General features: G+C 47.1%; 1 protein-coding gene across 5 annotated transcripts in view; it reads right to left on the reverse strand.

Moving 5' to 3' along the window:
- LOC144502880 (unconventional myosin-XVIIIb-like) overlaps positions 1 to 27,577 on the reverse strand; it is a 363,270-nt gene that overhangs the window by 46,698 nt on the left and 288,995 nt on the right. For all 5 annotated transcript variants that reach the window (XM_078227267.1, XM_078227266.1, XM_078227270.1 and 2 more), the window contains one exon: positions 13,609 to 13,794. In XM_078227267.1, coding sequence (XP_078083393.1) covers positions 13,609 to 13,794 — 186 coding nt within the window. The remainder of the gene's footprint in view (positions 1 to 13,608; positions 13,795 to 27,577) is intronic.

The raw sequence follows: 27,577 nt of genomic DNA on the forward strand, positions 1-27,577 counted from the left end.
GAATGAGCTGAAAAAGGGGCTTAGGAGAGCTAGGAGGGGACATGAGAAGTCCTTGGCGGGTCGGATCAAGGAAAACCCCAAGGCTTTTTACTCTTATGTGAGGAATAAAAGAATGACCAGGGTGAGGTTAGGGCCGGTCAAGGACAGTAGTGGGAACTTGTGTATGGAGTCAGTAGAGATAGGCGAGGTGATGAATGAATACTTTTCTTCAGTGTTCACCAAGGAGAGGGGCCATGTTTTTGAGGAAGAGAAGGTGTTACAGGCTAATAGGCTGGAGGAAATAGATGTTCGGAGGGAGGATGTCTTGGCAGTTTTGAATAAACTGAAGGTCGATAAGTCCCCTGGGCCTGATGAAATGTATCCTAGGATTCTGTGGGAGGCAAGGGATGAGATTGCAGAGCCTTTGGCTTTGATCTTTGGGTCCTCGCTGTCCACGGGGATGGTGCCAGAGGACTGGAGAATGGCGAATGTTGTTCCTCTGTTTAAGAAAGGGAATAGAAATGACCCTGGTAATTATAGACCGGTTAGTCTTACTTCGGTGGTTGGTAAATTGATGGAAAGGGTCCTTAGGGATGGGATTTACGACCATTTAGAAAGATGCGGATTAATCCGAGATAGTCAGCACGGATTCGTGAAGGGCAAGTCGTGCCTCACAAATTTGATTGAATTTTTTGAGGAGGTAACTAGGTGTGTTGATGAGGGTAGGGCAGTTGATGTCATATACATGGATTTTAGTAAGGCGTTTGATAAGGTCCCCCATGGTCGGCTTATGATGAAAGTGAGGAGGTGTGGGATAGAGGGAAAGTTGGCCGATTGGATAGGTAACTGGCTGTCTGACCGAAGACAGAGGGTGGTGGTCGATGGAAAATTTTCGGATTGGAGGCAGGTTGCTAGCGGTGTGCCGCAGGGATCAGTGCTTGGTCCTCTGCTCTTTGTGATTTTTATTAATGACTTAGAGGAGGGGGCTGAAGGGTGGATCAGTAAATTTGCTGATGACACCAAGATTGGTGGAGTAGTGGATGAGGTGGAGGGCTGTTGTAGGCTGCAAAGAGACATAGATAGGATGCAAAGCTGGGCTGAAAAATGGCAAATGGAGTTTAACCCTGATAAATGTGAGGTGATTCATTTTGGTAGGACAAATTTAAATGTGGATTACAGGGTCAAAGGTAGGGTTCTGAAGACTGTGGAGGAACAGAGAGATCTTGGGGCCCATATCCACAGATCTCTAAAGGTTGCCAGTCAAGTGGATGGAGCTGTGAAGAAGGCCTATAGTGTGTTAGCTTTTATTAACAGGGGGTTGGAGTTTAAGAGCCGTGGGGTTATGCTGCAACTGTACAGGACCTTGGTGAGACCACATTTGGAATATTGTGTGCAGTTCTGGTCACCTCACTATAGGAAGGATGTGGAAGCGCTGGAAAGAGTGCAGAGGAGATTTACCAGGATGCTGCCTGGTTTGGAGGGTAGGTCATATGAGGAAAGGTTGAGGGAGCTAGGGCTGTTCTCTCTGGAGCGGAGGAGGCTGAGGGGAGACTTAATAGAGGTGTATAAAATGATGAAGGGGATGGATAGAGTGAACGTTCAAAGACTATTTCCTCGGGTGGATGGAGCTATTACAAGGGGGCATAACTATAGGGTTCGTGGTGGGAGATACAGGACGGATATCAGAGGTAGGTTCTTTACGCAGAGAGTGGTTGGGGTGTGGAATGGACTGCCTGCAGTGATAGTGGAGTCAGACACTTTAGAAACATTTAAGCGATTATTGGATAGGCACATGGAGCACACCAGGATGATAGGGAGTGGGATAGCTTGATCTTGGTTTCAGATAAAGCTCGGCACAACATCGTGGGCCGAATGGCCTGTTCTGTGCTGTACTATTCTATGTTCTATGTTCTCTCTCTCACACACACTCTCTCTCTCACACACACTCTCTCTCTCACACACACTCTCTCTCTCACACACACTCTCTCTCTCACACACACTCTCTCTCACACACACTCTCTCTCTCACACACACTCTCTCTCTCACACACTCTCTCTCTCACACACACTCTCTCTCACACACACTCTCTCTCTCACACACTCTCTCTCTCTCACACACTCTCTCTCTCTCACACACACTCTCTCTCTCTCACACACACTCTCTCTCTCACACACACTCTCTCTCACACACACTCTCTCTCACACACTCTCTCTCTCTCACACACTCTCTCTCTCTCACACTCTCTCTCTCTCAAACACTCTCTCTCTCTCACACACTCAGATCAGCTTTTCCAATATGAATAGCCAGGATATGTGATTTAAGACAGTGAGTAATGGTAGCTCTCTCTCTCATGTATAATAAAAAATCCTGACTGTTACAGTGATCCCCCAGGCCCAGTCCTACTTTCGATGGTGGTGCTGGAAAATAAACCAGGGAGCGAGAGCCACAGCAACACAGAGGCTGCAGAGATGAACAGAAATGGCTGCCATTGCTGGAGCTTAAAAAGTATATATTTTTTAGTCACAAGTAAGGCTTACATTAACACTGCAATGAAGTTACTGTGAAATTCCCCCAGTCGCCACACCCCGGCGCCTGTCCAGATCAATGCACCTAAGCAGCACATCTTTCAGAATGTGGGAGGAAACCAGAGCACCCGGAGGAAACCCACACAGACACGGGGAGAATGTGCAAACTCCACACAGACAGTGACCCAAGCCGGGAATCGAACCCGGGTTTCTGGCACAGTGAGGCAGCGGTGCTGACCGCTGTGCCACCGTGCCACCCGCTAACCGCCATTTCTTCCAGCAATGGGCAGACAGACTGACTTCGCCTCGAGCTCCCACCTGTGACTGTGACCATCCGACCAGACAAATTGCCCATGTCCCGAATTTCTGCCCCGAGAGATCCGTTCCTGGTGGCATTACAGCCCATGTGGGCGGACTGGTTTGTGAACTGAGACATCAAACAATGACCCATTTCCCCAGCCTCTGAACAATGGCCCAGAGCTTTCAATCTGTACCCGGAAGGAATCACGAGGCGACGCCTCGGAGGTCCCATTGCACTGACTTTGCAGGATTTTCCTGGGATGTTTTGAATTTCAGGTGAGCAATTCACCTGCCCTGGACCCCTTAGAAACTCAGAGTTAAAGTCAGAGACTGAAATAACTCCTCAGAGACCAGTGTCCCTTCACCAGATTCCCTTTATTTACAAACTTATCTCCACTCCTAGAGTGCTTCAGGTACAAAGTCAGAACCCGGAGTGTGAGTAGCCCTCCCATATTTATATACAGGCACGGCTCCCTGATTGGGAAGGCAATTATTACCTCAATCAGGGACATCTTTTGTTGTCCAACCAAATAAACAAAATCAAATTAACTTAGGAACAACTCAAAAGGAACGGCTCCCTAAAAGGATGGGAACCGCCCGAAACAAAAAACAAAGCAGAAAGGATACTTAAAACATCAAATTAAAATGTGATTGAAAGGGGTTGATAATGCACCCCAGTCCCTGCGGTGCCCAGCGGGCATGGAAAGCTTCAGTGGTGCCCTCGGACACCGCATGCTCCCTTTCCAGGGACACCCGGCCGTGAATATAGCTGCGGTAAAGGGGCAGACAGTCAGGTTGGACAACCCCCTCGATCGCCCGCTGCCTGGACCTGTAGATGGAATGCCTCGCCAGGCCCAGGTTCACGAGGAGGTCCTCCTCCTTCCCCGCCCCCCTCCGCACTGGGTACATTACCTCAATCAGGGAGCTCATACTCCAAGGGGCCAACCGCATGGGCCTCGTTGAGGTAATTACAGAGACTTTGGACATTTCCAACTTACTTAGCTGATCAATTACCCAAGAAAGGTTAGAAGGATTAAAATTAGTTCTAGCTTCTGGGTAACTAGAGTTAGAATAGAATCATGGAGCCAACTCCACACACTCCGTGATTCTCCTGAATCATGTACTGAAAGAGTGAGAACACCCACTGAGCTATGAGGTGTCCGACCAGAGCCATGACCCTCATCCTACATCTCTCTGTGACTTCCATCCAAGTGCTTACCATTCACTGAGCTAATATCTGCTTTTCCTCCAAATATCCCCTCTGACACAGCAGCCAGAGCCACACAGTAATTCCCCTGTGAACCACCAGGGTGAATCGTGCTAAAGCTCCATTTTCTCGTGGCATCAGGCTCACCAATTTCATCCCCTCACCCCCCCCAATGTGGTGAGAGTGAACTCCACCCCCCTCCCACCCCAAGTTGCACTTATCTGCATCCCCGGTGGCACAGTGGTTAGCACTGCTGTCTCCCTGTGTCTGCGTCAGTTTCCTCCGGGTGCTCCGGTTTCCTCCTACAGTCCGAAAGACGTGCTGGTTAGGTGGATTGGCCATGCTAAATTCTCCCTCAGTGTACCTGAACAGGCGCCGGAATGTGGCAACTAGGGGATTTTCACATCAATTTCATTGCAGTGTTAATGTAAGCCAACTGATGACACTAATAAATCAACTATAAACTTTAAACAGCGTTCTTCTTGGTGCCCCTTCAGTGTTGGACAGGCTATGGTGAAATGGTTGCCTGAGTGCTCACCTCTGATAACCCCCTCAGAGGTGAAGGCTCAGTTCACGCTTATATAGAGCTATCGTCACTCTGGCATTGCTTAAATAGAGCTATCGTCACACTGGCATTGCTTATACAGAGCAATCATCACACTGGCATTGCTTGTACAGAGCGATCGTCACACTGGCATTGCATATACAGAGCTATCGTCACACTGGCATTGCTTATACAGAGCTATCGTCACACTGGTGTCTGCTGAATATTCAGTGCAGGCTCAATATCCGGAGTGTGTGCTGCATAATGAGAAGCTAATATATTAAAATGAGGTTCCTAATGTTCCGCGGCATGTTCCGCCTCGCTCAGCCAGTGGACCTGCTCCCAAGTTGCAAAACGCCATTTCACCATCAAGAATCACACTTTTCAAAACTCTCCGGATTTTGAGCATGTGCTATCATTCCCAAGCAAAGGGAGTCTGGCCTCCAGATTCCACCCAATGATTCTCCAACACACACAATACACACGCCCAAACACACACACCACACACACAACACACACAACATACACAGCACACAACACACACAGGCGCACACACGCGCACACACACAACACACACAACAGACACGCGCGTGCACACACAAACTCACACATACAACACACACACACACACAAATAGGCACACACACATACACACACATAGAAAACCAAGAATAACCATCTCTGCACAGGCCAGGACTCAAATCGTATCCATTCATTTTGCCACCAACTTTACTAGACGTCGAAATAAGTATATCATCAATAAAAAAGTATTTCAAAATGCAAGAGATGGCAGTAACCTGGCTATGTTTCTGTGCCCCTCTCAGTAAATACGAATACTGCAGCCTTGCAGAATCTATATTTTTTTTTAGAATCATAGAAACCCTACGGTGCAGAGGGAGGCTATTCAGCCCATCTCGTCTGCACCGACCACAATCCCCACCTAGGCCCTGTCCCTATAACCCCACATGCTTACCCTGGTAATCGCTCTCATGCATCCTGGGACACTAAGGGGCAATTTAGCATGACCAATTCACCCGACCTGCACATCTTTGGAGTGTGGGAGGAAAGCGGAGCACCCGGAGGAAACCCACGCAGACACGGGGAGAAAGTGCAAACTCCATATAGACGGTGACCTGAGGCTGGAATTGAACCCAGGTCTCTAGAGCTGTGAGGCTGCAGTGCTGACCACTGCGCCACCGTGCCACCCATAATAAACCATGATCTGTTTTTTGCATTGATTCGCCAACTGATTGGAGAAAGAGGAAGTTGTTGATTTGATTCCCTCAGCTGTGTTGAAAATAGAAAATAGCATTACGCAGTACATTTTGATTAGAGGAGCACTTTAAACAGTTATTAGTTAACTTGACACCATCGTAAAAAAATGATTAACGGTACAGTTTATAACAGTCCTTACTTCATTTAGTGCCAATTATTCAATTATAATAAGCATTTAGGATTGGGAATCATGTACATCACCATGACAACCACTTAGAGCTTTTGTCTTCAAATCAATGCGCAATGCCACTCAATTCCCAAAAACGGACTCACAAAGAAATATTTAACTTGTACCAGTTGGGCCATCATGTCCTAAGTACATCCTCTTACAGCGACGAGCTGTTTTGTTATTATCACGTTCACAGGTATTGAAATTAAAGGGATGCTGCTCCACAATCATAGAACCCCAATAGTGTAGAAGCAGGCCATTCGGCCCATCGAGTCTGCACCAACAACAGTCCCACCCAGGCCCTGTTCCCGTATCCTCTCATTTTACCCTGCTATTCCCCCTGACCCCAGGGAGAATTTAGCATGGCCAATCAACCTAACCCGCACATCTTTGGAGTGTGGGAGGAAACCGGAGCACCCAGAGGAAACCCACGCGGACATGGGGAGAATATGCAAACTCCACACAGTAAGTGACCCAAGCTGGGAATCGAACCCGGGTCCCTGGCGCTGTGAGGCAGCAGTACGAATCGCTGTGCCACCATGCCACCCCATGGGAGTCTAAAAAGCACAGAAAGAGGTCACTTGACCCATTGTTTCTAGCTTATTACTGGAGCAAATCCCAACTAATCCTGCTACTTATGATGTCCCTGGCTACCAGGCAATGAAGTTAGAATGACAAACCAATTTTTACTCGGTGTAGATTTATTCACAGAGTGAATAATTGCAGGTATACATCTCCTGGCTTGACTCACACCCCAGGGGGTGATCTTACAAAAAAATTCTAAGTCCAGGCAAGTGTGAAAATGGAAGAGTTTCTGATCCCTTCATTGGGCAAGTCCAAATCTGCCACGTTATGTACTTAAGACTAAAAAAATCCCCTCAAAAAACAGTTTCTCACCTATAGGGGGAGGGGGTGGGGCTTAAATCACCAGAAGGCTGGATGAGAGCAGCAGAGGGCACCATTGCGCACGCGCAGATCTCAGACTGCAGAAACCTGTCACTCAGCCTCTGCTGCTCTCTGCCAGCTTGTATATCTAAGCACAGCATTCCCCAACTACCAGGGGGCCCGCGGCCTATCATGACCTACCCTCCCACCCCTCTGTCCAGACTGATCACCCCTCCCTCCCCCCACTGATCACAATGCAGAGTGGCAGCAGCCCTCCCTCCTTTTCCCCTAGTTGCTGGCCCCACCCCCACCCCCACCATGGCCAGCCTAACCCCAGACCATGGCCAGCCCCGATCATCCCCCTCAGTCCCTCACCAATTTCTAATGCAGAGTGGCAGCAGGTCCCCCCACACCACCGACGAGCCACCCCCGGTCTGGCCCCACGCCCCAATAGGCCCTCCCTTCTCAGGCTTTGCCCCACTCAGCACTGCTTGGTGCCCGATGGGTATGAGTAAGACTTTGTCAGGCTTTTGCTTGACTAGTTCTGTGATACAATTCTCCAAATTTTGGCACAAGCCCCCAAGGACTTTGCAGGCTCCACAGGGCTGGGTTTGCTGTTGTTATTTTCGGTGTCGATTGTCGATTGGGGTAGCGACAATAATCTCTCCCTCAATGTCAACAAAACAAAGGAGATTGCCACCGACTTCAGGAAGCATAGAGGAGAACATGCCCCTGTCTACATCAATGGGGACGAAGTAGAAAGTGTCAAGAGCTTCAAGTTTTTAGGTGTCCATATCACTAACAACATGTCCTGGTTCCCCAATGCCGACACTATAGTTAAGAAAGCCCACCCAACGTCTCTACTTTCTCAGAAGACTAAGGAAATTTGGCATGTCCACTACGACTTTCACCAACTTTTACAGATGCGCCCTAGAAAGCATTCTTTCTGGTTGTATCACAGCTTGGTATGGCTCCTACCCTGCAAGAAACTACAAAAGGTCGTGAATATAACCCAATCCATCACGCAAACCAGCCTCCCATCCATTGACTCTGTCTACACTACCCACTGCCTTGGCAAAGCAGCCAGCATAATTCAGGATTCCACACAGTCCGGGCATTCTCTCTTCCACCTTCTTCCGTCGGGAAAAAGATACAAAAGTCTGAGGTCACGTACCAACCAACTCAAGAACAGCTTCTTCCCTGCTGCCATCAGACTTTTGAATGGACCTATCTTGCATTAAGTTGATCTTTCTCTACATCCTAGCTATGACTGTAACACTACATTCTGCACTCTCTCATTTCCTTCTCTATGTACGGTATGCTTTGTCTGTATAGCGGACAAGAAACAATACTTTTCACTGTATACTAATAAATGTGACAATAATAAATCAAATCAAAGTCTAGGTTGATGCCAGGTGTCTGTCCAGTTTCATTCCTATTGACTTTCTAATAGCTTGATACAACTGAGTGGCTTGATTTCAGACAGCATTTACGAGTCAACCACATTGTTGTGGGTCTGGCGTCATGTATAGGCCTAACCAAGTAACGACCTAAAGGATATTAGTGAACCAGATGGATTTTAATGACAATCGACAATGGTCATCATTAGACTTTTAACTCCAGATTTTAATTGATTGAATTGAAATTTCACCACCTACCGTGGTGGGATTTGAACCCAGTTGCCAGAGCATTGCCCTGGGTCTCTGGATTACTAACCCAGTGACAATACCACTGTGCCACTGCCTGCCCCATCAAGGCTATAATGAGGTCAGGAGCTAAATGGTCCTGGCAGAAACCAAACTCAGCATCAGTCAGTAGGATACTTTTTAAATATTTACTCCATCCTTAAAGTTACAAAGACAATGCTCAGAGTGGACCAGGCAGAGTGGACCTTGCTTGATCCAAAAACTAAATTCAAACTGAATCCAATTCATGGGCCCCACAAGAGAGACAAGCAAAATCCAAGTTGACAAGGTAAGGCATCGGACCAAATCTTGGGCTTGATCTGACGCTTGACTTGGCCAAAAGGAAGTTCTGCCATAGAATCCCTTCAGTGCAAAAGGAGGCCATCCGGCCTGTACCAACAGCTATCCCCATAATCCACGTATATACCCAGCTAGCCCCCCGACACTAAGGGGCAATTTAGTAAGGCCAATCAATCTAACCCGCACATCTTTGGAGTATGGGAGGAAACCGGAGAACCAAGAGGAAACCCACGCAGACACGGAGAGAACGTACAAACTCCCCACAGACAGTGATCAAGGCCAGAATCGAACCTGGATCCCTGGCGCTGCGAGGCAGCAGTGCTAACCACTGTGCCACCGTGCCGCCCTTAAACTCCATCGTCACCTCATCACTGAGAGCATGACAAACATTCAGTCAGTCATTCAGGGACCAGCTGTAACCATCGAGCAACATACACACTGCGCAGATGGCTATAAAAGATCCCATTACACTACTTCAAAGAAGAGCAGGTGCATTCTCCAGGGTGTCTTGATCAACATTTATCTGTCAACCAAAGTCACTCAAACCAAGTTATCTGCTCATTATCATCATATTGTTTGTGGGGCCTTTGCTGTGTGTAAGTAGTCCACATTACACTAGTGACTAAACATCAACTGAATTGGCTTTAAAATGCTTTGGGATGTCCTCAGATCATTCAGTGTGCTCTATAAACGCAAGCGCTTCTATTTACTAAACCTCCGACTAAGCTCCCTCCTCCGTACGCTGCCCTTCACTCGAAATGTTCTTAGCCCCATTTTTAGTTGCAAGCTCCAAATAGCGCAATCACTGCCCCGAATCACTTCAATGTTTCCCAAACATCCAAATTATTCCATCACAAGGCATGGCTGGTGAAAGGTTGCAGTTGCCAACACCTTATCAACTCATCCAATGTACCTTATCGCTATTTAGCCAAAGATAATTACATTGATGATGAATATTAAATGGACCCCAGCCAGTGAAGTCCGAAAGGGCGGCACGGTGGCACGGTGGTTCGCACCCCTGCCTCACAGCTCTCGGGACCTGCATTCGATTCCCGGCTTGGATCACTGTCTGTGTGGAGTCTGCACGTTCTCCCCGTGTCTGAGTGGGTTTCCTCCGGGTGCTTCGGTTTCCTCCCACAGTCCAAAGATGTGTGGGTTAGGTGCATTGAAGATGCTAACTTGCCCCTTAGTGTCCTGGGATGTGTAGGTTAGAGGGATTAGTGGGATAAATATGTGGAGTTATGGAGACAAGGCCTAAGTGGGATTGTTATCGGTGCAGACTCGATGGGCCGAATGGCCTTCTTGTGCACTGTAGGATTCCTATGATTTGTATGAAACTAAACACACATGCTACTCTTGTAAGTAGGTTTACTCACAGGATGCAGCATTACATATCTCTCCCTCCTACCTAGACACATGCCAGAGTCAAAGCAGTCCCTTGTTATCTGCTCCTTTGTACAGAAGACATGTGGAATAAAATAAAGAAATTAATGAGGGGTGGCGGCCCCTAGTGGTGCACAGTGACAACATATCAAACTGCATCAGGAAACCTCCAAAATCTACTGAGGGTATCAATCCCGGGGGTGACAGCTTCCAGTCATGGGAGGTGTGACGTGTATTGGTGGACACCATGTTCTCTCTCTGCAGGGCCACCCGGCCAACAACACGGCCGTGATATAAGGGCAGACTGTTGGATCAGATGATCCCCTCTGCCATCCACTGTCTGGACCTGTTAATGGGCAACTTGGCCCGGCCCAGGTGCAGATTTACGAAGAGGTGCCCCTCCTTGCCAGCCCCCGCCCCTACGCACTGGTTAAGTCCTTTTTAATATTCTTTGGAATATAAATGAAAAATAAACAAGATTGACAGGGTGACAGCCCCTGCTAGGGACACCATTAGCAACATAAAAGGTCAAAAGGAAACTTAACTATTAAATCAAAATATAATTGCTAGGAGTGACGATGTACCCCAGACCCCCATGCCGACCACCATTCATGGCTGGCCTGGAGTGTGCCGATGGACACCATGGGTGGGGTGTTACAGCCTCGCTTGGGCGAGCCTGGAAATTCCCGCCCGAGGTCAACAGAGATTTCCGTTGTCGGACCCGCACCCGCGCCGAATCCGTGGCAGGCGAGGCGGGAGAGTTCCGGCCCACATCTTCCATCCCCAAGCCTACCGGCCACAAATTTAACACGGTAGAGGAACGGGCAGTCCCTCAATTGTGGCCGCTGCCTGGACCTGTTCATGGTCAACTCGACCAGGAAGATGTTCTTCCCCTTCCTTGCTGCCCTCGGCAGTGGGTGAATCCCTATTTTTACCTACTCAAGGCACTTAATCAATCACTACTTTTCATCTGTTTATCCTTATCTTGAACGATGCAATTAACATTAACATTAACAGTGAAAACAGAAACATTTACAGATTACAAAGATAATGGACTCGATTTTAACTCTGAGTACATGAATGGGTTTTGAGTGTGTTAAAATCTGGCCCATAATGTTTGATATACTTCAGGCTGCAGATATATGAATGGAAGGCTTGCAACTAAGTTGACCTAATCACTTCAGACTATGAGAAAATGATGCTGTATGAAGTATATCCTTCAGCTTGTACTCGTTTTAATGAAGGGTGTTATGAAGCCATGCTTTATAACATTTGACTTCATGAATTAACTGGATAGAAACTACTAACTGAAGTTAAAAATATACTCTAAAGCCATATTCTAAAATCTTGCCATCAGAGTCAACGGTGGCTGAACATTTGTATCGCTGTTCCTTCTGCATTTCAAACATAGAAACATAAAAGATAGGAGCAGGAGGAGGCCATTTGGCCCTTCGAGCCTGCTCCGTCATTCATCACGATCATGGCCGATTGTCCAACTCAATAGCCTAATCCTGCTTTCTCCCCATAACCTTTGATCCCATTCGCCCCAAGTGCCATACCTAGCTGCCTCTTGAATACAAAGTCATTGAAATGGAGACAATGGCTGGAATTCTCCAGTCATGCAGGCCCCACCACTGCTGCCAGCGAGAACACAGAACTTGGTACTCAGCCAAATCTCTGTTCGCTGCAGCGGGACTGGAGAATCCCAGCTGCGGGCGAGGTCGGAGAATTCCGATATCTCTGCAAAGCCTCACCAGGAGCCTTGAAGGAATATGAATGGGGGCCATCTCCTGTCCCATTAGCAAAGCATCCAGGCAATCCCCTAGGTTCTCAACTGGGTGGAGAGAAACCATTAATCACAATCACTTGGGCAATGGGACTCTGGCTGTGAAAGGAATTTTTCCAGACATCACCTGATCATGTAGGCCCTGGAATCCACCGTGCCACAACCAAATTTAGGATAACCAGCAAGTTGGACAGACAAGGGCAGTTGACATGCCAGTTAATTCTTTGTGTGTTTAAGCATCAGTTTCCTCAGATCAGCACAAGCATCTGAGACTCTGAGAGAGCAAGATCCCGGTGTGGGTCTCTTTCTCCGTGTAACTTGTAAATTTTGAACCCTGTCTGCTGTTTTTGACTCTTCACATGCCACAGGCAGCTGCAATCTTCAGATGAACAAATAAATCTTCCGTCTACATCTATAAACCACCTTGACAACAAACCCAGAAGGATCAATGATGTCAGCCTGAAGCCACCAAGCTACCAACCTTCAAGAATCATGTATCATTTAACCTCACTGAATTTTAAATTATTAAATCTATCCTCTCATTCTGTAACTTATTTAAGTTCAGGATTTTACAGCCCCTCCTGTCTGGTGAAAAATTACAGTCCCGCCAAACTGAATGGAGATTTAAATGGCCCATCATATCCGCCAGGGGAGACAGGCCACTGAGAGGCCGTAAATTCCTGCTGCATGTGTGCATATGTAGGTGTGTGCATAAATGTGTGATGTTGTGTGTGTTGGGGTTGGTTTGTGTGCGTGTGAGCATTAGTGTATGTATGTGTGTGTTGCTGTTGTGTGTTGGTTCATGTGCCGGGGTGTGTGTGTGTCTGTTAATGTGTCGTGTGCATGTCTGTGTGTTTGTTTATATGTTTTTGTTGATATGTTGTGTGTGTGTTTTGAGTATGTGTGTGTTTTATGCATACATTGTGTGTGTGTGCATGGCTATGTGTTGGTGTGTGTGTTTGTGCCTGTGTCATGCTTGTATATTGTATGTGCATGTGGTTGTGTGCATATGTGTATTTGTTGTATGTGTTTGTGCTAATGTGTATATGTTGTATGTGAATGTGTGTGTGTGTTAAATTGGAGCAGAGGCTAAGTACAATAAAAGCTGCTAAATTCTCTACTACTGGGGTGTATCCTCAAGAACTCCCTCCACAGACAGGCCCTGGGTGTAGGCAGATCACCCAACCCATCCCCTTAAAGGGGCTATGCCCCAACATACATAACAAAAGCTACCTTCTATTCTCTTCAGAAACTCAGGGAAATGCGAATGCTTGTGCCTTTTACAGTCAAACCATATAAACAATTAAACATTTACAGATTTGGCAAGCTTATCTTTTCAAAAAAAACTTGTTGCATTCAAACAAGGAGTGTGGAAAGAGGAAACCATCTAACCCCTCCTCACTTCATCAGAGCAAGGGCGACATCCAAAATATCGATGTATCTTACCTTTCAATTTGACTGCGTGCTTCTAGAACTTCGTATTTTTATTTCAAATTTCCAGCATTTGTGGGTGTGGTGCTCTGTGATCTCTCCTGTTTGAATTATTTAAGTTGGAATTGAGTGTCCTTACCAGTTCCATACATCTCCGAGAAGCCTCCTGCTCCCGCTCAACAAGCTCATCCATCTCCACTTTCATTTCCTCCATTCGCTGCTGGAAGCGTTTCGCGGTTTCCTTCTCCCGCGCCTCAGTCTCAGCAGCCTGATCCAATTCCTCGCCCATCTTCATCACACTGTCCCGCAATCGTAGAACCAATGTCTACAAACACAGCAACAATTTGGAGCAAAACCTTTAGTTGGAATGTGATATACTTATTTCCTTTGGAATGTGTGAGCGTGCGTGCATACATACATACGTGCACATATGTGAGTTTGAATAATTATATGTATATATATTATTTTTATTCATTCAGGGATGTAAGCATCGCTGGCTGGACCAACATTTATTGCCCATCCCTAGTTGCCCTGCAGAATGTGGTGGTGAGCTGCTTTCTTGAGCTGCTGCAGTCATGTGGTGTAGGTACACCCGCAGTGCTGTTAGGGAGGGAGTTCCAGGATTTTGACCCAGTGACAGTGAAGGAACGGTGATATATTTCCAAGTCAGAGTGGTGAGTGGCTTGCAGGGGAACTTCAAGGTGATGGTATTCCCATTGGTCTGCTGCCCTTGCTCTTCTGTGTGTATGTCTGTGTATATGTATGTCTGTGTACATGTCTGTGTGTATATGTCTGTGTGTATGTCTGTGTGTATTCTGTGCATACGTCTGTGTGTACATGTCTGTGTGTACATGTCTGTGTGTACATGTCAGTGTACGTGTCAGTGTACGTGTCAGTGTACGTGTCAGTGTACATGTCTGTGTGTATGTCTGTGTGTATGTCTGTGTGTAGATGTTTGTGTGTACATGTCCGTGTACATGCCTGTGTACATGTCTGTGTACATGTGTGTATGCCTGTGTACATGTCTGTATGTACATGTCTGTGTGTATGTCTGTGTGTATGTCTGTGTACATGTCTGTGTACATGTCTGTGTATATTTCTGTGTATATTTCTGTGTGTATGTCTGTGTGAATGTCTGTGTGTATATCTGTGTACATGTCTGTGTACATGTCTGTGTACATGTCTGTGTACATGTCTGTGTACATGTCTTGGTGCGTGTCTGTGTATATGTCTGTGTACATGTCTGTGTGAATTGATTCATTTCAATTACATTTTACTCAGCTTTTAACGAAGAATCCGACAGCCACAGTCAAGAATAGTTTTATAGCCAAAACGTTGAAGCATAAAAATGTACAAGCTTGGAACCACTCACGAATGGACTGAGGAATACAACTAGCCCCAGAACGCTGTAAAATATTGCACATCCTATTCATACAGATAACAAACTGGCAAATAAAAAATTAGAAAGAGCAACCTTGCAGGAAATTCGATGGACTGATATGCTACAAGGAGCTGCTATATTCATAGATTCACAGATGTTTACAGCACAGAAGAAGGCCATTCAGCCCATTATGTCCACGGCAGTCAACAAAGATCTGACTATACTGATCCTATTTTCCAGCGCTTGGTCCATAGCCTTGGAGGTTACAGCAGCGAGAGTGAATATCTAAACACTTAAGAGTCATAGTGCCATACAGCCCAGCTGGTCCCTGCCGACCATGGTGCCCTCCCAGCCAGTCCCAATTGCCCACGTTTGGCCCATATCCCTCTAATCCTTCCCCATCCAAATGCTTTCTAAATGTTGCTATTGTACCCGCCTCAACCACTTTCTCGGGCAGCTCATTCCATATACGCACCTCCCTCTGCGTGAAGAAGTTGCTCCTCAGGTCCCTTTTAAATCTTTCCCCTCTCGCCTTAAACCTGTGCCCTCTAGTTTTCAATACTCCTTCTTTGAGAAAAAGTGTGTTCATCCTATCTATGCCCCTCATGATTTTATACACCTCAGTAAGGTCACCCCTCATTCTCCTACGTTCCAAGCAATAAATGTCACGAGAATTTCTGACTCAACCCCTCTTTCAGACAGCGGGTTCCAGACTCCCACCACCCTCTGGGTGAATAAGTTTCTCCTCAATTCTCCTTTTAGCCTTCTACCTCTTCCCTTAACTCTCTGCCCCCTGGTTATTGTGTGCATGTCTGTGTGCATGTCTGTGCGCATGTCTGTGCGCATGTTTGCAATGGAAAAAGTGCCTTCCTATCCACCCTATCTATCACCCTCATAATCTTCTACACCTCTATCAGATCCCCTCACAACCTTCACTGCTCCAAGGAAACTAGTACCAGCCTATCCAATCTTTCCTCACAGCTCAGACCCTCTAGCCCAGGCAGCATCCTGGTAAATCTCCTCTGCACTCTCTCCTTCCTATAATGTGGCGAGCGGAACTGCACGCGGTACTCCAGCTGTGGCCTCACCAGCATTTAATACAGTTCCAACATGACCTCCCTGCTCCTGTATTCCATGTCTCAGCTAATAACGACAAGTATCCCATGTCCCTTCTTAGCCACTTTATCTATCTGCCCTGCCACCTTCAGGGATCTGCGGATACGCACTCCAAGGTCCCTCTGATCTTCAGTACTTTCCAGGGTCCTACCATTCACTTGCCTTGCTAGCCCCTCCCCAAGTGGATTACCTCACACTTTTCCGGATTGAATCCCATTTGCCACTGCTCTGCCCACTGACCAGTCCATTGATATCCTCCCGCAGTCCACAACTATCCTCCTCACCGTTTACCACCCGACCAATTTCTGTATCATCCGCAAACTTCTTAATCAAATCCCCTACATTTAAATCAGGGCGGCACGGTGGCACAGTGGTTAGCACTGCTCCTTCACAGCTCCAGGGACCTGGGTTCGATTCCCGGCTCGGGTCACTGTCTGTGTGGAGTTTGCACGTTCTCTCCGTGTCTGCGTGGGTTTCCTCCGGGTGCTCCGGTTTCCTCCCACAGTCCAAAGATGTGCGGGTTAGGTTGATTGGCTATGCTAAAAAAAAAAATTGCCCTTAGTGTCCTGAGATGTGTAGGTTAGAGGGATTAGTGGGTAAATATGTAGGGATATGGGGATAGGGCCTGGGTGGGATTGTGGTCGGTGCAGACTCGATGGGCCGAATGGCCTCTTTCTGTACTGTAGGGTTTCTATGATTTCTATGAAATCCAAATCATTAATGTACACCTCAAATGGCAAGGGCCCTAGCACTGAGCCCTGCGGAACCCCACTGGAAACAGGCTTCCAGTCACAGAAACCTCCCTCTACCATCAGCCTCTGTGTCTTGGGGCTCAGGGAATGGAGGGATAAGGGCATCAGGCAGGGAAGTACAGCTGAGATAGATCAGCCATGATTGTGTTGAATACTGGACCAGGCTGGAAGGGCTGAATGGTCTACTCCTGCTCTTTGTTTTTTTTATATTCTTACAATCTTCAGAATGAGATGTTAAACTGAGCTCCCCAAATGGATGTCAAAGATTCCAGGGCTCTGTTTGAAGAAACGTAACCTCGCCAACAATTAAAGTTTTTAAAAAGTTTTTTTTAGCGTCACAAGTCGGTTTACATTAACACTGCAATGAAGTTACTGTGAAAATCCCCCAGTCGCCTGTTCAGGTACACTGAGGGAGAATTTAGCATGGACAATGCACCTAACCAGCACGTCTTTCGGACTGTGGGAGGAAGCCAGAGCACCCGGAGGAAACCCACGCAGACACGGGGAGAACATGCAGACTCCACATAAACAGTGACCCAAGCCGGGAATTGAACCCGGGTCCCTGGCGCTGTGGGGCACAGTGCTAACCACTGTGCCACCATGCCAGTCTATCTGTACCACACTTTTTTAACAATGGGACGATGTAAGCAGTCCTCCAGTCCTCTGGCACCTCATCTAGAATGGCACAGTGGTCAACACTGCTGCCTCACAGCGCCAGGGACCCACGTTCGAATCCTGGCTTGGGTCACTGGCTGTGCGGAGTCTGCATGTTCTCCCCGTGTCTGCGTGGGTTTCCTCCAGGTGCTCCAGTTTCCTCCCACAGTCCAAAGATGTGCAGGTTATGTGCATTGACCGTGTTAAATTGCCGCTTAGTGTCCCAAGGTGTGTAAGTTAGGTGGACTAGCGAGGTAATTATGTGGGGTTACGGGGATAGGGCCTGGATAAAATGCTCTGTCGGAGAGTCGGTGCAAATTCAATGGGCCAAATGGCCTCCTGTAGGGATTCTATGATCTGTGGGTTTAAAGTTGCAGGCAGTATAATTTCTGTTGAGAAATGAGACTGAAGAATGTGGTGATAATATGGGGGTGGCATTGGATCTATAAATAGGGGACAAACCTTTAGCCCCCAATGACATCTGACCTGTTCTGAAAAATTGTAATGTTCTTACTCCTTAGTTTAGTGAAATCAATAGATGGGCTGAGAATACAGTGGACAGAGCGAGCCGTACAGAGTCACATCAGGCCCAGCTGTGGGTAGTCTATGACATGTTGTGTATATAATGTGCTATTTTGCACTGAAGTACACCTGTGGTGTTTAAACATCTTAAAAATGACCACCTCTGAAATTGTTTTGCTGTTGGAAACTAAAGCAGGTCCCAATCCCCATGGTGTCAACCAGGCTGCATGGCATTACCATCTTACCAAAGGCGCCCAATTGAGAGGTCGCCTGCACCTCCGCCATCTGATTAAGGATGGTTTGCAAATTCCCAAAGGCCAAAACAGTGAGCTGGAAACTCTGTAAGGCCAACTGAGCCATTGGGAGCAGTGCTACAGTGTGTGGGTGACACTGAGGGTGTCTCAATGTGGAATCATAGAATCCCTACAGTAAAGAAGGAGGCCATTTGGCCCATCGACTCTGCACCGGCTCTCTGACAGAGAATCCCATCCAGGTCCTATTTCGTAACCCCACATATATAGCCTGCTAATCCCCCTAACCTACACATCTTAGGACACTTAGGGGCAATTTAGCCTGGCCAATCCACAACCTGAAAAGTTATGAAAATTAAATACAATGGTCACAACTATGAGGCCATCACTGTGAAGGGGGAGCCAATCCACAGGATTCCTTGTGGCTGAGGCAGTGACACTTCTATCATAGGGGATCCACGATGGAGAGGAAGTGAAGTGCCAATGGAAGAAGCCTCAGTGGAAGAGGCATCAATGGATGACACTTAGAGTCAGAGGTTTACAGAATGGAAACAGGCCCTTGGGCTTACTTGTCCATGCCGCCCTTTTTTTTTTAAACCCCTAAGGTAGTCCCAATTGCCCACATTTGGCACATATTCCTTTATACTCATCTTACCCGTGTAACTGTCTAAACGCTTTTTAAAAGACGAAATTGTACCCGCCTCTATTACTACTTCTGGCAGCTCGTTCCATACACTCACCATCTTGTGTGTGAAAAATTTGTCCCTCTGGACACTTTTGTATTTCTCCCCTCTCACCTTAAACTATGCCCTCTAGTTTTAGACTCCCCTACCTTTGGGAAAAGATATTGACTATCTAGCTGATCTTTGCCCCTCATTATTTTATAGACCTCGATAAGATCATCCCTCAGCCTCCTACGCTCCAGAGAAAAAAGTCCCAGTCTATCCAACCTCCCCTTACAACTCAAAGCATCAAGGCCCCATAGCATCCTAGTAAATCTCTTCTGCACTCTCTCTAGTTTAATAATATCCTTCTATAATACGTGAACAGAACTGTACACTTTGATGGATGAAGCATCAATGGCCTCCTGACCTGTTGCCGAGAGGCTGCCTCTCGGCACCTGCTGAGTTTCGGTCTGAGTGAGGGTCCCATCTGGTGTTGGGAAGATCCTAGCAATGGCTTCACCTTGCCTCCAGTTAATCCCTAAAGTAGCCCTAGTCAGCTATATCTGACTCCCAGCAATTTCTGACTGACACACTGTTTTCATGTTTTGCTCCTTATCCCATCTCCTGACCCATCTCCTTCTTTAAAACCCCAAATTCAAATGAGCTGCTGTTCCCAAATTTGATTTCAGGTCCCATAGTACAGCAGTGACAAGGCACCCACAAAAAAGCAGGCAATCACTGGTCAACCCCATCAGCCATTTTGGGTCCTCTTTCTGACAGGGAGTTTGCTGGGTAGTTGTTGAAAGCAATTAAGCCAATCAGTCTGTTCTTGTTTCCCTTTCATTGCTGCAGCTGTTGATCACATCTCAAAGCTCCAATTCTGGGGTCGTTGCCAATATAGCATCAATGTATGGAGCCAACATAAAGGAGGAATTTACATAACAGCTTAAAAACTTCAAGGCATCCCAAACCATTTTAAAGCCGGTGAAGTACTTTTGAACTGTGTAAGATGGGGGCCAATGTGTGCACAGCAAGATCCCACAGCTAGCAATGAAATAAATGACCAAATAATGGATTTTATCGGTTAGTCGAGGTCTAATTGTTGGCGAGGATACGCTTCTTGAAACAGAGGCTTGGAATCTTAGACATCCACCTGAGGGAGCAGGAAGGAGCTCAGTTTAACTTCTCATTGAGAAGACTATAAGAATATAAAAGAATAAGAGCAGGAGTAGACCATTCAGCCCCTCAGGCCCGGTGGTTAGCACTGCTGCCTCTCAGTGCCAGGGACCAGGGTTCGATTCTCGGCTTGGGTCACTGTCTGTGTGGAGTCTGCAAGTTTTCCCCGTGTCTGCGTGGGTTTCCTCCGGATGCTCCGGCTCCCTCCCACAGTCCGAAAGACGTGCTGGTTAGGTGCATTGGCCATGCTGAATTCTCCCTCAGTGTACATGAACAAGCGCTGGAGTGTGGCGACTAGGGGATTTTCACAGTAACTTCATTGCAGTGTTAATGTAAGCCTATTTGTGACACTGATAAATAAACTTTGAGGTTCCCTACCTCCTTTGACTGCCTGAGAAATCAAAACTCCATCAATCTCAGTCTAAACATTCTCCAAGGTGGAGTACCACAACCCTCTGGGTTGGAGAATTTCAAAGATTTATAAACCTCTGGGTTTATCTCACTACATTTCTTAATGATTAACCCTTTATCCCGAGATTGTACCTCCATACTCAGCCAGCAGAAACAGCGGGCTGAATTCTCCGACCACACCCGTTGCTGGGATTCTCCAGTCCCGCTGCAGTGAATGCTGAGTGCCAAGTTCTCCGTTCCCGCTCGCAGCGGCAATGAGGTGTGGACAGCCTGGGAATTCTGGCCAAACTCTCAGGTGTCTACCCTGTCAGGCCCCTTCAGAATCTTGCAGGTTTCAACGAGACCATCTCTCATTCATCTAAAATCTAGATAATATTCACCCAATTTGCTCAGCTTCTCATCATAGAACAACCCTCTAATTTCAGAAACCCATCTTGTGAACCTTTGTTATACCGTCTCCAAGGTAAATGCTTCCTTAGATATGGAGACCAAACTGCGCTCAGCACTCAAGCTGTGGTTTCACAAAAGCCCTATACAATTGTAACAAGACTTCCTCAATTATTGTAGTCCAGGTCCCTTGCAATAAAGGTCAATATGCCATTTGCCTTCCTAAATGCTTACTGTACCTGCATGCTACCTTTCACTATTCCATGTCCAAGTCCCTCTGAAAATCATTTCAGTTTTACACCTTTTCAAACATATTCTGTTTTTCTCCCCTTACTACCTCATACTTCCCAGCATTTTACTCCATCTGCCAACTCATTGCCCCACTCACCTAACCCTGTCAGACAGCATCTCTGACAGTGCAGTACTGCTACATCTTTACACTGAAGTATCAGCCATGTGGTCCAAGTGGGGCTTGATTCTGCACCCTTCTAACCCAGCGGTCAGAGTTCCCAGGGAGTCTGACCACCTAGCAGGGTCTATGGATATGCCATTGGACATTCTCTGCCATCTGGTGCAATGGGACACATAAACTGGGCAACGACAACACTATGATGATGATCTAACTTGGTATTCTAGCACAATGTCAACTCAAAGCATGGCAGATGTGCAAATGTTTAAACTGTATGTCAGTGAATCTGGCTCAATGAGAAAGGTATGGAAATGGTGTTATATGAAAATCAAGGTACTGCCCCTACACTTGCCAACACGGTTGGCACAGTGGCACAGCGGTTAGCACTGCTGCCCCATAGTGCCAGGGACCCAGGTTCGATTCCAGCCTTGGGTGACTGTGTGGAGTTTGCACATTCTCCCCTTGTCTGCATGGGTTTCCTCCGGTGCTCCGGTTTCCTCCCACACTCCAAAGATGCGCAGGTTAAGTTGATTGGCAATGTTAAATTGCCCCTTAGTGTTCCAAGGTGTGTAGGTTAGGGGGATAGTGGGTAAATTTGATTTGATTTTGATTTGATTTGAGTTATTATTGTCACATGTATTAACATACAGTGAAAAGTATTGTTTCTTGCGCACTATACAGACAAAACTGTAGAGAAGGAAACGAGAGAGTGCAGAATGTAGTGTTACAGTCATAGCTAGGGTGTAGAGAAAGATCAACCTAATGCAAAGTAAGTCCATTCAAAAGTCTGACAGTAGCAGGGAAGAAGCTGTTCTTGAGTTGGTTGGTACATGACCTCAGACTTTTGTATCTTCTTCCCGAAGGAAGAAGGTGGAAGAGAGAATGTCCGGGGTGCGGGGGGTCCTTAATTATGCTGGCTGCTTTGCCGAGGCAGCGGGAAGTGTAGACAGAGTCAATGGATGGGAGGCTGGTTTGGGTGATGGATTAGGCTACATTCACGACCTTTTGTAGTTTCTTGCGGTGATTAGGCTACATTCACGACCTTTTGTAGTTTCTTGCGGTCTTGGGCAGAGCAGGAGCCATACCAAGCTGTGATACAACCAGAAAGAATGCTTTCTATGGTGCATCTGTAAAAGTTGGTGAGAGTCGTAGCTGACATGCCAAATTTCCTTAGTCTTCTGAGAAAGTATTATAGTGTCGGCATGGGGGGACCAGGACAGGTTGTTGGTGATCTGGGCACTTAAAAACTTGAAGCTCTCGACCCTTTCTACTTCGTCCCCATTGATGTAGACAGGGGCATGTTCTCCTCGATGATAATCTCCTTTGTTTTGTTGACATTGAGGGAGAGATTATAGTTGCTGCACCAGTTCACCAGATTCTCTATCTCATTCCTGTGCTCTGTCTCGTCATTGTTTGAGATCCGACCCACTACGGTGGTGTCATCAGCAAACTTGAAAATGGAATTGGAGGGGAATTTGGCCGCAGTCATTGGTGTACAAGGAGTATAGTAAGGGGCTGAGAATGCATGGGTTGCGGGGATAGGGCCTGGGTGAAATGCACTGTCGAAAACTCGATGGGCCGAATGGCACAGTAGGAATTCTATGATTCACATATAACTGAATGATGAGGCAATTGGAACATAGTAACTAATGCTTGTTCATCACAATGTATAACGGGGGGAGCAGTAATTTCCTTGCCCCCAACTCCTCCAGTAGTTGAACCAAAAGACACAGGGACAAAAATTTATTTTCAAGTTAGAAAAATATTTTGCCTTGTGTGAGTGCCATGTTAGGACTGTACTGATGATGTTCTGAATTAATAGCTCGCTATGAATGTTGGAGACAGTTCAACATCTGATTTTCTCATCGGGAGACCTTGATTAGATGATGCTGCAGCGCTCCTCCAGGCAGAGTACCTTTGAAACAGCACATGTCACGCTGAAATAGACTTGATTTAAACCCATTGCCATCAAGTCATTTTTCAATATCGTTTCCATGGTTCCATAAAATCCATGGGGCACAGAGTAACGGTTCTGAATTGAGTTGGCACTGAGATACATGGTTCATAAGAGTCCCAATTTCCCGTAATAAATTAAAACTGCCCATTCATTTAAAGATCAGACACTGGCCTTTGATCAAACAATCAGATTGGTTCATTTCCTTGATCTAATAACAGTGCTGTTGCTTTGATGTGAAGGAAATTGTTGTATTGTATAGATTTTGAATGTAATATAGCCACGGCCACTGGGATATAATACAGCAGAATTTGGTGCAGTGGCTCATCTTACATCCTATGTCAATAAATGAAATATTGCTGCACAAAGTATCTGGAAACCCTTATCACAAACAGAAATAAGTCTCACAACACCAGGTTAAAGTCCAACAGGTTTATTCGGTATCACAAGCTTTCGGAGCGCTGCTCCTTCATCAGGTGAGTGTTTTAGTATCACGACCTTTCGGAGCGTTGCTCCTTCATCAGGTTTAAACCTGTTGGATTTTAACCTGGTGTTCTGAGACTTCTTACTATTCCCACCTCAGTCCAACGCCGGCATCGCCACATCATGGCTACCACCGACACTGCAAACCGCCAGCTCAAAGTGGAGAGAATCTCCAAGAAGATCGTGTATATCGACACAGACATCAAGGCCACGATTCTCCAATTGCGACCCGCAACTTTTCTGTCAGGTCGCGGTGGGAGACGCGCGTCTCTGACCTTGAACAGGGATTCGCGCATGTGCCGGGAACGCATGCACATCTCCCAGAGCCGGCAAACAGTCGGCGGTCAGACCACGCTGGAAATCGGCGGGAAGGCAGGTAAGTTATTTCAATCTTTTTTGCATGTATTTGAAATGTTTATTAGCTCATTATTGGGACCTTTCGGGTCCCGATTGAATCTCCCATCCCGCCAGGAGTACTTCATTCCGGTGGGGTTCAGACTAGATCCCCACGTTCGGAGAACTAGCGGGCGACCCCGCCGGAATGAAGGAGGGGGCAATCAGGGCCTCCCCGGGGGTCGGGCGGTGGGAGGGTGGTGCCCCCGGGCATGGACACCCTGGCAGTGCCAGCCTGTGCCCCCTGGCACTGCTCAAGGGGCAAAGTGCCTATGCCCAGGTGGCACCTTGGCACTGCCCATCAGGCATCAGGCAGTGCCAAGGGGGTGGGGCCTGTTGTGGTGGGGGCCGAGGGGCGATCGGTGGGGGTCCTGCTGCCACTCTCCATTGGGATCAGTCTGGGATGGCGGGAGGGCAACAATTGGGGCGGGCTGGGGGTGTGGTCGGCCAGGTGGGGGGGGCCTGCCTCCAGGCGGGGTCTGACTCTAGGGGGGTGGGGGGATCACCACTGCTGGGGGGGGGGGGGGTGGCGGTTGGTGGGTGGGCTGTACATCAGAGTGCTCCGGGGTCGGGGGGGGGGGGGCGTCAGGGCTGGCCCGGGTATTGCTGTGAGAGCCGCGATTGGGCTGTGGGGGGCGGGGGGGGGGGGGGGGGGGGGGGGGGGGGGGAGCTGGAGGGGCAGCACTGCGGAGGTCCCGGGCTGGCCAGCGATCGAGCTGGCCTTCAAACAGGGTGTCTGACAGATCGGAGCCACTGCGCATGTGCAGAGTTCCAGAACTGTCAAACTCCGGCGTGAAAACCCCTTGGGTTTTTAACGAGATTCCCGACTGGAACTGCTGCAGTGCACAGAGTGCGGAGATTCAGGTGAGAAGCTGAACTGACAAAACAGTCGGGATTTAGAAGTTTTCCCACCAATTCAGCACTTTTGGGAGAATCACGGCCCAAGTTTCTACTAAGATGCAAGAAAACAGACAAGATCCCAAAAGGACTATAGATCATGAACCCACTCAAGTCGACCTATAACACAGACTATACTGAGAGACTTTGCCATCACACCTCTCTCACACTCCTCAACCACATCATACACCAGACCTACAGCAGACACCGTAACCTGGAAACCAACATAGAGAAAAAATAAAAACCTGTTGGAGTTTAACCCGGTGTTGTGAAACTTCTTACTGTGCCCACCCCAGTCCAACGCCAGCATCTCCACATCACAAATAGAAATGTCAGTTTTGGCACACAAGAGGATAAAGGTTAGAGGTTGAGACCTCTGCCAACTTCAAGTATTCGAGGAGACTGCAGAATGTGAAGCCTTGTGTTGAGGCAGATAATATCGTTGATCGAGTCTGGCTCCATAAGCAATCTGCAGCTCTCCAAGTCCTCTCCCAATTTGCTATCTCATGCGTTTGGGCTTAAACAGCGAGTATAGTCTGGCTGATCAAACATGGAGAGCGTCAGAACTTGGGGAAATAAATAGTGATGTCTTGAGGAGTTTACATATTACAGAGAAGGAGGTGCTGGAAGTCTTAAAGCGCATCAAGGTAGATAAATCCCCGGGACCTGATGAAGTGTATCTCAGGACATTGTGGGAGGCTAGGGAGGAAATTGTGGGTCCCCGAGCCGAGATATTTGAATCATCGATAGTCACGGGTGAGGTGCCTGAAGATTGGAGAGTGGCAAATGTTGTGCCTTTGCTTAAAAAGGGCTGCAGGCAAAAGCCTGGGAACTACATGCCAGTGAGCCTCACATCTGTGGTGGGTAAGTTGTTGGAAGGTATTTTGAGAGACAGGATCTACAGGCATTTAGAGATGCAAGGACTGATTAGGGACAGTCAGCATGGCTTTGTGAGTGGAAAATCATGTCTCACAAATTTAATTGAGTTTTTTGAAGGGGTAACCAAGAAGGTAGATGAGGGCAGTGCAGTTGATGTTGTCTACATTGACTTTAGCAAGGTCTTTGACAAGGTACCGCATGGTAGATTGTTGCATAACGTTAAATTTCACGGGATCCAGGGTGAGGTATCTAAATGGATACAAAATTGGCTTCTTGAAGCCAGAGGGTGGTTGTAGAGAGTTGTTTTTCAAACTGGAGGCCTGTGACTAGCGGTATGCCTCAGGGATCAGTGCTAGGCCCACTGTTGTTTGTCATTTATATGAATGATTTGGATGAGAATATAGGGAGCATGGTTAGTAAGTTTGCAGATGACACCAAGATTGGTGGCACAGTGGTCAGTGAAGAAAGTTATCTCCAATTGCAACGGGATCTTGATCAGTTGGCCCAGTGGGCTGACGAATGGCAGATGGAGTTTAATTTAGACAAATGCAAGGTGATGTATTTTGGTAGATTAAACTAGGGCAGCACTTACTCAGTTAATGGTAGGGCATTGGGGAGAGTTACAGAACAAAGAGATCTAGGGGTACATGTTCATAGCTCCTTGAAAGTGGAGTCACAGGGGGACAGAGTGGTGAAGAAGGCATTCAGCATGCTTGGTTTCATCGGTCAGAACATTGAATACAGGAGTTGGGACGTCTTGTTGAAGTTGTACAAGACATTCGTAAGGCCACACTTGGAATACTGTGTGCAATTCTGGTCACCCTATTATAGAAAGGATATTATTAAACTAGAAAGAGTGCAGAAAGGATTTACTAGGATGCTACTGGGACTTGATGGATTGAGTTATAAGGAGAGGCTGAACAGACTGGGACTTTTTTCTCTGGAGCGTAGGAGGCTGAGGGTTGACCTTATAGACATCTATAAAACAATGAGGGGCATAGACAAGGTAGATAGTCAATATCTTTTCCCAAGGGTAGGGAAGTCTAAAACTAGAGGGCATAGGTTTAAGGTGAGAGGGGAGAGATACAAAAGTGTCCAGAGGGGCAATTATTTCACACAGAGGGTGGTGAGTGTATGGAACGAGCTGCCAGAGGTAGTAGTAGAGGCGAGTACAATTTTATCTTTTAAAAAGCATTTAGATAGTTACATGGGTACGATGGGTACAGAGGGATATGGGCCAAATGCGGGCAATTGGGATTAGCTTAGGGGTTTTAAAAAAAAAGGATGGCAGGGCCAAGTTGGGTCAAAGGGCCTGTTTCCATGCTGTAAACCTCTATGACTCTATAAGGCACATTCTGAATAAACACTCACACCTTTTTCTGGATGAATCAGTGGAGTCAGATTTTTAATCAGTAAGGGAATCAAGGGTTATCGAGACAAGGAGGGAGAGTGAAGTTGAGTAATATCACATCAGTTCAATCATGATCTCATTGAATGGTGGAGCAGACTCGATGGGCCGAATGGCCTATTTCTGTTTCTATGTACTTTGATCTTATGGTCCTGAACTTTGCCGTCCTCAGACTTTTAGCATTGTGATGAGCATTGGATCTCAATAGCTGCTTCATAATGGAGGCCTACTAACTCATTCAGTAGGGTTCCAGTTTCCTCCTATAATCCAAAGATGTGTGGGTTAGATGGATTGGCCATGCTAAATTGCCCCTTAGTGTCCAAAGATGCGCAGCGTAGGTGGATTGGCCATGTTAAATTGCCCCTTAGTG

This window comes from Mustelus asterias, chromosome 13 (genome assembly GCF_964213995.1).
Source record: "Mustelus asterias chromosome 13, sMusAst1.hap1.1, whole genome shotgun sequence".
Lineage (NCBI taxonomy): Eukaryota > Metazoa > Chordata > Chondrichthyes > Carcharhiniformes > Triakidae > Mustelus > Mustelus asterias.